General features: G+C 39.9%; 1 protein-coding gene and 1 pseudogene across 1 annotated transcript; both read right to left on the bottom strand.

Moving 5' to 3' along the window:
- Positions 1-493: 493 nt before the first annotated feature.
- LOC134362164 (protein LDOC1-like) lies at positions 494-2,101 on the bottom strand. The gene is made up of 2 exons (XM_063077483.1): positions 2,039-2,101; positions 494-1,974 (listed from the first exon to the last, which is right to left on the bottom strand). The coding sequence occupies exons 1-2, from the start codon at positions 2,099-2,101 to the stop codon at positions 1,363-1,365; spliced, it is 675 nt and encodes a 224-aa protein (XP_062933553.1). The 3' UTR covers positions 494-1,362.
- An 8,278-nt stretch (positions 2,102-10,379) lies between these two features.
- LOC134362163 (phosphofurin acidic cluster sorting protein 2-like) lies at positions 10,380-10,966 on the bottom strand (annotated as a pseudogene).
- Positions 10,967-11,192: the final 226 nt, after the last annotated feature.

The following is an 11,192-nucleotide window of genomic DNA, read 5'->3' as shown; positions in this document are numbered from 1 at the left end:
CAGTGACTAAGACCAAGATCCAGTGTATTGGAACATATGTGTTGCAAAAGCATGGTACACAGGAGGTCACGTTGAGGGACCCAGCCTCCTTAGGAACTTTTGTAATACTAACTGGCAATAAAATAATTGCTATTACCTGTTTCTAAGCCTATCTTGCAAAAACATAATTACTGTTTTTTTCCTATCATCTTCAGGTATATAAATTGTACATGAAAGAGGCAGTGATCAGTTTATCTTAAAATGAAGATTCCTAACTAGGAATTCAAGAATATATTTCACTGACACTATACTGGCCACCAGAATGACAAGCCTGTGAATATTTTAGGAAAGGCATGGATTTCCTTCCTAGAGGGTTTAAAGAAACCCTTTGCTTAAGAGAGGGTGCAGATCCTCCTTTTTCTCACCTTCTTTGGCCCAGTAATAGAATTACAGAATTTTGAACCAAACTTTGATGACCAAGTAATGTCTTTAATTATAGGAAACTGTGGCCTAAAAATGTAAAGTGATTTACCCGAAGTGAGGGGGCTAATATTATCTCATTTAGTATAAAGGAATAAAACCAAGGGGATACAGCTCAAAGACTGTACCATCGCCATTATTATTATTATTTCCAGGAGTTACATGCAACTCCAAATACCATTTTCAATAGCAAACATCGTAACTGTTCAGTCACTGTCTTCTAAGCTGCATATATTTTTAATATATATAAACCGTTGGGTGAAAAGTAAAAAAGACCTTAAAGCAAGAATCAAATATGATTCTTTACAAAGCATTATTTTACCAGACATCAAAATATGCAATTCGAATTTTTTTCTGAGAACATAATGGTGTTCTCGAAGACATAAGAAACAGATAAATAGGATAAAATGTAACACCAAGTACAGTAAGCACTAGGCATATAGTAAGATATATATTGAAACTTTACAAGTAAATACTTTTTCCAGGTAGTGTCCAGTGCCTGGATGTCTCTGACGAAAAGGTGCAATCTGTGAGACTGCTGTGATTTCAGAACAGAAATGAAATGTGAAAAATTAAGTAAGTCCACGGGGAAAAATGTAAAATTTGGCTGCCAGACTCTCTAACCCTGGAAGCTGTCTCCTGTCCTGAGCTATACAAATCAGTGTCCAAGGGTGTGAGAAACTCAGGTCCTTCCTACGTTGGTCCTGATTTCCAAAGGCAGTCAGAAGCAGTCTTCACACATGGCAGTGACAGCGGCGTGATTATGGGAGGTCTACTCAGTTTCTAACCGGTTCCGGGGCAGTAGCTGGGTTGCTGTGCAGTGCAAAGACACAGGTTGGAGAGAACAGGGGGCGACCAAGCTTCCGAGCAAGGGTCGGAGCCCAGCAGCTTGCAACTGGAGGGCTACTTGTGTAACAAAACCACGCAGTACCGGACCGGGTTTGAGGAGTGGCTTGCTCGGGACCGGGGCGCAGCTGTCCCCCGGCACGGGGCACCCCGGCCCAGCTGTTTTTTGTACCCAGTCCTGCCGAAGGCCCGCTTCAGCGCGTCCACGAAGCCCTCGGACTGAGCCAGGAAGGGGCTCTCCCTCTCGATGTAGGGAATCACCCACTGCTCTGCCGCTCCAGTGAGGCGGCTGATTAGAAATGCCACCTTTAGTGTGTCGTTCGAGAACCTGGCCTGGAAGAAGCTCATGTACGAACACGCTTGGATCAAAAAGTCGGGAAGCCAGGCGGAGTCGCCGTTAAACGCTTCGGGAAAAGCCACCGGGCAGGCCGGCGGACGCACCTGGGCCAGCAGGTTGGTTTTCTCGCACAGCAGCCGGTGCACCTGGTCCATGAGCTCGTTGTCCTCCCTGCGCAGGGCACAGGAGGTCCTGCACCAGGATGGCCAGTGCGTCCATCCCGCCGCAGGGCCGCCGGAAGTGCGTGGCGGCTCGCGGGCGCCCCGTTGGCGGTGCACTGCTGCTCCGCGAGCCAGACTGGGCCTAGGCACCGGTGGGCAGGGGCGCCGGGACTACTGGCCGGGGGAGCGGGAGCTGACAGGGCTGAAGCCGGCGAGTAGAGCGAGAGAAACAAACCCGGGGAGTCGAAGGCGAAGCCCAAGGAGCGAGGGCCGCGCTCGTGGAGGAGTCTGACGTCATGGTCGCACGCGAACACTTCCAGCGGCTCCCTCCGCGGGGCGGGGCCACACCTCCTTAAAGGGAAAGCGGCTGGCCTGGCAGCTGCGCGGAGCGGTGGGCTGTGGTTTCCCTCGTTATTCTCTCGGGTGCTTTGTAGTCGTGATGTTTGTGCAGTGCGTTCCATAGCCTTGGTTCCTTTCCTGTTTTGCCCAAGGACCCCCAGCTGCAAGGAGTCAAGTCTAATAAAGCCCTCCGTGACCCCAGAGTAGAAACCCTGGGGGCTCCCACCGGGACGGGATGCCGCGCCAGTGACTGGACCGAAAGCAGAAGGAGCAGCTGTCACTTGCGGAGCGCCCCGGATGTGCCTGGCGCCTTATATCAATCAGTTCATGGAGAGTTCCGATACTGCGAAGTCGATACTGTTTCGTTTTGTTATTTTTTTTCCCCCCTGAAGATAAAACGGCAGCTCTGAGAGTATACAAACTTACTCTGGCTGCAAAGCCGGTGGAACGATGGGAGGGAGAATGCTTCCTGAGTGCCAGGTGTCTGGAGATGAACTTAAACCTCGGGTGGGGGCGAGGTCGGTAGGTAGGAAAGGACCATGTTTAGATGAATGCCCTCCATGTTTATGTGAGAGGAGTGTATACCATTTAGTCTAATTCAGGCGCTGGCTGTGAGCACTGCTTTGCTGTCACGAGACTCTGGACCACCTCCTTTCCGCCCAGTCAGCCTCGAATTTTTTTTCCATCCGTGTGCTATGCTAGGTAAAGAAGTTTTGAGTTGTGTGTGTGTCTGCAATCAGCAATTTAAGTGATGATCAGCTATCTGCAGGTTGTCTTACTGAGTAGACAAGCTTTACCAAGGACCACTTTCAGGCTTCTGGGACTCCAGGTCTTTGCTCTTCTGTGTCAAAACTTGAGGCACGCAAAAGTTGATCCTGTGGACCACCCCATGCCTGAAATACCCAAGGTGGAACTGAGGGTAGAAAGAGCCACGAAGAACGATTACATTGTATACTGTTGAATATACGAATTATCCTGATTTGAACATCACATATTGCACACAGGTATTGATATTCAACTCTGCACCCCACAGATATGTACAATCAACTCTGTTACAATTAAAAAAAAAAAAGAAAGAAAGAAAATTTCAAGAGGGGATATTGATGAGTAGTTCCGGGAATAAGAGACTCAACATTTCTTGATGAGTAATAAAATTTACTTTAAAGAACAAAATTTACTTTAAAGAACATAATAAGGAACTAATACTTTCTACCAAAAAGTTTTCATTTGCCATATACATGGATATGGTAAGTTTTGATTCTGGCTTTAACTTTATTTACTTAGCATTTTACTGTGAAGACTACTTTGTATTAATAATATATTTTCTAATCAAACTGCAGGTAATACATTGTGTTAAAACAGTTTCAAAAGCAAAATACTAAACTAGATGCATTTTGATATCAATTATTTAAAATATATGTATCTTGACAAAGAAAAGTCATACATCAAAAAAGTAGTCATCCCTTTAGATGCCTGAAGACTGCATTTCAGATCTTGGACAATCTGAAGAACATGTAGTGTTCGTCTATTAATTTATAACTAGAAATTATTATTTTCTTTGCTGAGGAAAAAAAATGTCATTGTATTCAATTCTTCAAAAAAAAGCCATTTACTGAGTATAATTTATGGAATTTATCTGTAGCTACAGATAGTATCAAAATGTCATTAAAATTTCAAAGCCAAAATGAATTTTTACTGTGAAGCATAAAATTTGTGACCCCACATACAAGACTGGACAATCTTTGTGACCCCACATACAAGACTGGACAATCTTTGTGACCCCACATACAAGACTGGACAATCTTTGTGACCCCACATACAAGACTGGACAATCTTTGTGACCCCACATACAAGACTGGACAATCTTTGTGACCCCACATACAAGACTGGACAATCATGTGCAAAACACTGAGGATGTCCCTGTCATTAACTAATAATAGCCACATATATTCTTTTGCACATATCCTAAATTGCAATTAAAAAAACCCCACATATCACCAGATATATGATAGATGCCTAATAAATATGTAATGTATATTTTAAAGTAAGGAAGCATAATAACAAAGCAAACACTCGTGGATCTATGACCCATATTAAGACCCAGATTATTGAATTTACCGTGTGTTACTCCCCTACCTCATCTTTCCCGAGTTATCTACTAACCTGACATTTGTGTTAGACATTATCATTCCTGGCTTTTAAAATATAGTTTTAAATCTATCTATATATATCTATATCCTTTAAAAAGTATAGTTCACATATATATGTAGATATACATGTATATATATATATACACACACTTCATGTTGCTTATTTCTGATATATGTTAAAATAGTATAAGACTATTATTTCTGTAACTAGCTTCACTATTTCAAATTGTTCCTAAGATTCCTCCAAGTTGTGTCAGGTAGCATTAGGTTCCTTTCTTTTCATTGATATGTAATATACCACCATGAGTATATCATAGTTTATGTGCCTGTTTTCCTGATAATGGACGTTTGGATTGACTCCTGTTTTTTGCTGTTACATACAGTGATATGATAAGCTTTGTGCATGTCTCCTTGTGCACATGTTAGGAATTTCTCTAGGGCATATATTTAGGAGTTGAATTGCTATATTAGAGAGCATGTGGATGTTAAACTTTATTAAAAAATGCTACGTTGTTTTCTAAAATGATTGTACAAATTTATACTTTTACCAACATTGATAATATCTATAAAAACCATGTGTGAAACACTTGCTTATGGAGTTCTCAGTTTAGAAAACAGTTCAATTCACTGGAATAAAGTAGCTCACAGCACATCTTTGAAGAGTCATGCTGATTCATTTTTTCAATGTGTATGTGAAAACCCCTTCTAATAAAGCTTTGAACATATTGGTCAGAAACTTCTTAAAAAAACGGGTGTGAAACACATCCATACAGAGTTTTCAGTTTAGAAAACAGTTCAGTTCACTAGAATAAAGCTTGGTATTTTCAGAACTCTTAAATTTGCCAATCTAGTAGGAGTAAAATTACATTTATATAATTGGTGATTGTAATTTGTGTCTTCTTGATTATTTGTGTGGCTGAGGACTTTTCAGTGTTTTCATATGTTTCTTTTCCTGTGCCAGGCCTATTCATGCATTTTGCCTGATTTGGGGAGGTAGTTTTCTTTCCTATCAATTTGCAAGGGTTCTTTATATAGTGGACGTGGGCCTTTTGTCCAGGGATGTGTGGATTGAATGCATATTCTCCAAGGTTGCAGTCTGCCTTCTAAATTTCTTTGTGTCTTTTGATGAGCAGAAGTCATCCATCTTCTCTTTTGTGTTTAACATTTTAAAATGTCTTTAAAAACAAAACAAAAAACCTGAAAAAATCTCTCCCAGCCCCCAAATCAGAAAAATATTCTCCTATATTTTTTTCTGTTTTAAGGTTTTGAGTGTTATAGCACCAAGGTCAAGGGTTCGGATTCCCATACTGGCCAGCTGCAAAGAAAAAAAAAAAGTTTTGCCTTTTCATTTTAAGTCTTTACTCCATTTGGAATTAAATTTTGTGAGATAGAGATAGGAATGCAATTATTTTTTCTTTATGACTGATGATTTGTTCCATCAATATTTATTAAATAGTCTCTCTTGATTCACTATGCCATTGTTCTTACATGTCAAGTTTCCATGTATGTGTGAGTCTGATTCTGAGTTTTCTATTCTGTCCTATTTATCTACTCGCCTGTATTTCCCACAAATACCAAGATGTCTTAATTTACAGAGCTTTATAGTAAGCTTTTGTTTCTGGTATGACAGGTCCTCTTCTGTCTTATTTGTCTCCTTCAGGAGTGTCTTGGCTATTCTTGGATCTTTGCTCTTCTATATACATTTTAAAATTAGCTTGTGGAACTCCTATCAGTCTAATTGTCTTACCCCTCTGGCTACTTTTAAGGTACTTTCTTTGACTTTGGGGCTGGGGTTTCACTACAAAGTAGGTGAGGATTTATTTCTATTTAGCTTTTTTTAAATTTTTTTTTTTGTCTTTGTTGTGACCCGTAAGGGGATCAACCCTTGGCTTGGTGTCACCCGCACTGCGCTCAGCCAGTGAGCGCACTGGCCATCCCTATATAGGATCCGAACCCGCGGCGGGAGCGCCACTGCGCTCCCAAGCGCTGCACTCTCCCGAGTGCGCCAAGGGGCCGGCCCTCTATTTAGCTTGCTTAGTACATTTGGGCTCCCTGTATCTGTGGACTCATGATTTTGGTTTTGAAATTTCCCAGGAATTTTATCTTCAAATATTGCTTCTCTTTCTTTTTTTCTATTTTCTTCTGCTGGGACTCATGTTACCAGTATTTTGGAGCTTTCTATTACAGCCACCTTTTCTCTTAACCTCCCCTAATTACCAGATCCTTGTCTCTCTGCTGCTTTGAGTAAATTATTTGTGCTAATCTTCCATTTTACTAATTTTCTTCCCAGTTGCTTTAAATTTTCTGTTTAACCTATTCATTGAATTCTTAATTTCAACATTATATTTTCATTTCTAGAAGTTTATTTAATTATTTTTAAAATAAGTCTGGTCATTTTAATAATCTTATGTTTTTTGCTCATTTTTTATTACATTTTTTCATTGTGTTAGACTTTTCACATATAGTTATTTTATATTTTGTGCCTGGTAATTCTAAATCCTTGGGAATATGAATCTATTGTTTGCTATTTCTGATAGCTTGTTTCTTTGTGTTTATCATGAGTTGAAATGTGAACAATTTTCTAGCCTAAGCCTTTCACCAATATGGGATACACAAATTATAACAGTCAACTGTCCTTAGTTTCCTGGTCTATATCACAGTTATTAGGTGGAAGAGCCTAGAATTAACTTCAGGCCTGTCTGACTTCAAAAGCTATTTCTTTCAATTACATGAGTGTTTTTCACACTTCAGTCATATGAGTAGCACCTTCATAATTTTTGACATGAAAGTACTTTTTAAGTAATTGATTAAATAGTGAGTAATTGAATTAATATATTTAAAGTCTTTAGAACAGTGCCTAGCAAATAGTGAATGTTTGATAAATGTTAGCTATTATTATATTTAATATTTTCTTTAAATAAACTTCAGTTTTTAAGCTTACTTACCTACTTTACCCTTATCCTAAGTAATACTATCTGTGACATTATAGTTTTGATGTCTAATATATTTATTTTGATACAGTTTGAGGCATATATCTAACTATTAAAAATATTTATCTAGATATACTTCAAAAATCTTTTGTACCATTAATGTTACCAGTTTTGTTACACTGATAAACAGTGTTCAACAGGCACTCAATAAACCCTTTTTGAATAAATGTTTCTTTAGTTCTGTTTGTAAATGAAAGCATAGTTAATAGCTAAATGCTCATCTGAGGTTCATTCAGATCCTGTCTATGTAACTTTGAGCAATTTTACTTCTCCATATCTTAGTTTTTCTTCTTTAAATTAAAGGCAATGATGGCTATTATTAAGTATAAAAGAGATAACGTATAAAACTTTTAACACAATGCCTGATACATAAGAAGGGCTCAAAAATGTTAAGTAGCATTATTACTTTATTTCAAAGTCTTCCCGAAGGAAACTTCTAAAACTTCAGATTTTTAACATTTGAATAATCCTCCTGGAAGCTAATAATTTACATAGGAGGTATTATTTAAAGAATTTCTTTTTTGGGGCCGAGCCCGTGACGCCCTTGGGAGAGTGCGGCGCTGGGAGCGCAGCGACGCTCCCACTGCTGGTTCGGATCCTGTATAGTAATGGCTGGTGCACTCACTGGCTGAGTGCTGGTCACGAAAAAGACAAAAAAAAAAAAAAAAAAAGAATTAAAAAAATTCTTTTTTTTTTTTTTGGTGCATAATTTTTAAAAATTGAGATAAAATTCACATCAAATAAGAATAAAAATTTTAAAGGGAACAATTCAGTGGCGTTTCACAATCTTGTGCATTTTCATCACCCCCCCCCAAAGAAAACCTGTACCAATTAAACAGTTGTACCCCATTTCTCTCTCCTCTCTTCCCTTGGTAGCTAGTGGTTTGTTTTCTGTATGTATGAATTTTCCTATTCTGTGTATTTCCTGTAAATGCAATCAAACAATATGTAACCTTTCGTATCTGGATTCTTTGCCTTCAAGGTTCACATGTAACATGTATCAGTATTTCATTTCTTTTTATGTCTGAATAATAATCCATTGTAAGGTTATACTACGATTTGTTTACCCATTCTCCTGTTGGTGGACTTTGGGCTGTTCCCACCTTTTGGCTATTGTGAATAATACTTGTTATGAATACTTGTTTGAATACCTGTTTTCTATTCTTTTGAGACTGAAAGAAATGAAATTGCTTGATCTTACAGTAAATCTATGTTTTACATTTTGAGGAGCCACCAAACTATTTTCTACAGTGGTTGAGCCATCTTACATTTTTACTTGTTATTTTCCATTAAAAAACAAACAAACAAAAAACCAATACAAAAAAAATTTCCCTGGGAGAAATTCCACTTGGTCATGATATACAATCCTTTTAACATGCTGCTGGATTCAGTTTGTTAATATTTTGTTGAGGATTTTTACATCTGTATTCATAAGGGACATTAATCTGTAGTTTTCTTTTCTTGTGGTGTCTTTATCTGGCTTTGGTATTGAGGTAATATTAGCTTCATAGAATCAGTTGGAAGTGTTTCCTCCTGTTCTTTTTTTTGGGAGAGTTTGAGAAGTATTGATGCTAACTCTTCTTTAAATATTTGGTAGAATTCACCAATGAAGCCATCTGATACTGGACTTTTCTGTGTTGGGAGGTTTTGTTTTGCTTTGTTTTATTTTTTAAATCACTGATTCAATCTCTTCTATAGGTCTGTTCAGATTTTCCGTCTCTTCTGGAGTCGGTTTTGGTAATTTTGTGCTTCTAGGAATTTGTCCATTTCATCTAGGTTATCTAATTTGTTGGTGTATAGTTATTCATAGTATTCTTTTATAATCCTTTTTATTTCTGTGAGGTCTTTAATGATGTTTCCATTTTCATTTCTAATTTTAGTTATTTGCATCTGCTCTATTTCTAAGTCTAGCTAAAATTTGTCAATCTTGTTGATTTTTTATTATTTTCTTCCTTCTAGCTTTGGGTTTAATTTGATTTTTCCCCCCTAATTCCTTATGGTGTGCTAGGGATTGAATTGTGTCCCCTTCTCCTCAAATTCATATGTTGAAGCCCTAATCTCCAATATGATTGTGTTTGAAAATAAGTTCATGAGGGAAATAATTACACTTAAATGAAGTCATAAGGGTGGGGTGCTAATAGGATAGAATGGGTGTCCTTATAAGAAGAGGGGGAGACACCAAAGAGCTCTCTTGCTCTGTGTGCATGGGCACAGAGGAAAGACCAGGTGAGGACACAGCAAGAAGGCAGCTGTCTGCAAGCCAGAAAGAGAGACCTAAACAGAAACAATCCTGATGGCACCTTGATCTTGTTCTGGCCTCCAGAACTGTGAGAAAATAAATTCCGGTTGTTTAAGCCACCCCGTCTGTGGTATTTTGTATGGTAGCCAAAGCAGACATATACAAGATGTGAAGTTAGTTTATTGATTTGGGATCTTTCTTTTCTTGTAATGTAGGTATTTGCTGCTATAAATTTCCTTTTGAGCACTGCTTTTGCTACATCCCAGAGGTTTGTTTGTTTGTTTGTATGTTTTTGTTTTTTAAAATCCCAGCCAGGAGGCTAGAGTTTATTGGGAACCACAAGTGGGCAGTGCTGGGGGTGTCTTTCAGGTGGGGCAATGTCCTGGGGTCCAGGGCTGATCAGCCTCTGAGGTCAACTCAGGATGTCCCCTAACAGGAGGCTGAGTGGGCTAGTGACCCTCAGCCTCTGGCCACCACACTCCAAGGCTGTGCCTGACCTGGATGCCCTGAGAAGGCAGAGTCCTGGCTTCCAGGAAGGACAGGACATGAGGTGAGAACCCTTCCTGCTCATGGGGCTCTGGGTGGCTTTTGAGCCAGACACACCTTCCACGATTCTCAAGCTCACCCCCTGGCCCGAATGTTCTGGTTAATAAGCAGAGCAGTTACTCAGCTCCCATCTGGGAGCTGTCCCGTTAGTTTCCAGGTTGTGAGCACATTCATACTTAAGACTGTTTTCTCTTTGTGTTTTTCACTGTCTCTGTAGTGAACTGAAATGTTGACAGACAGAAACGCTGTTGGCCCCTCAGGGGAGGACCTGGGCCCCTCCACTGTCCTCCTCTGGCGCTTTGGTGGGCGGGGCTAGAAGGTGGCCTTCGAATATTCAAAGATGCAGATGGGGAAGTGCTTCACGTGGGAAGACCACTGGGCCTCCAGCTGGAAGAACTTGATGTAACTGCACTCCACGCAGTGAATGGGGACACTCACCATGTGCTCCTGGTGCTTGTCTGTGCAGATCAGTTGGCTAATGCCCTCGAGGCACTGGGTTTTGGACTCCATCTCCTTGTCCTTGGTCTTCTTGGACAAAAATATCACCTTCTTCTTGTTCTCCTTGGTGTCCATGGTCATGGACATGGTGTGTGTGGTCATGGCCTCGCAGCTGCTGGGCAGTCTGCTGAACTGCAGGGACTGGAAAGTGCACTTGAGTGTGTTTTTGGTGGTGGGCCAATCCTTCTTCTTAGCATCCCTCTCCTGTCTAGGGGCTGTGCTGCCTTCCAATAGTCCACCTGCAGCCCCATCAGCTGGGCGTCGATGCCCCAGCTGGAGTAGGACAAGCCTCCATTCACTGACACATCCAATAAGTTTTTATAGCATATATCTCTTTTAATAAGAAATTTAATATGCTCTAGTGCAACCCTGTCCTGAATGTTGGTTTTTATTTGACTCATGATTCTTTTAGAAAACAATTTAGATCAGGAAGATTTCAAAATAGCTACTTTCTTTAGGCATGTAATTGCATAACAATATGTCTATGTGAGAGGTTAGTTATTTAGAATATATTCCAACCTGCTCAATGCAGTTGTGACAAAGGATGGTTCAGCTACCAAATGAATAGTGTTTTTGTTGTCCAGGATGCACCCTTTATCATTTGCTTGCTCTGTTTAGGAGATCATT

The sequence above is a fragment of the Cynocephalus volans genome, chromosome 13 (genome assembly GCF_027409185.1).
Source record: "Cynocephalus volans isolate mCynVol1 chromosome 13, mCynVol1.pri, whole genome shotgun sequence".
Taxonomy (NCBI): Eukaryota; Metazoa; Chordata; class Mammalia; order Dermoptera; family Cynocephalidae; genus Cynocephalus; species Cynocephalus volans.
The sequence above is the reverse complement of the archived record's forward strand: the minus strand, read 5'-3'. Positions and strand labels throughout refer to the sequence as shown.

Bases quoted from the DNA above. Each gene is read 5' to 3' on its own strand.
- LOC134362164 (XM_063077483.1), bottom strand. From the start codon at position 2,101: ATGACGTCAGACTCCTCCACGAGCGCGGCCCTCGCTCCTTGGGCTTCG. The intron at 1,975-2,038 runs GTTTGTTTCTCT...CCCGGCCAGTAG, and splicing joins CTTCGCCTTCGACTCCCCGG to TCCCGGCGCCCCTGCCCACC.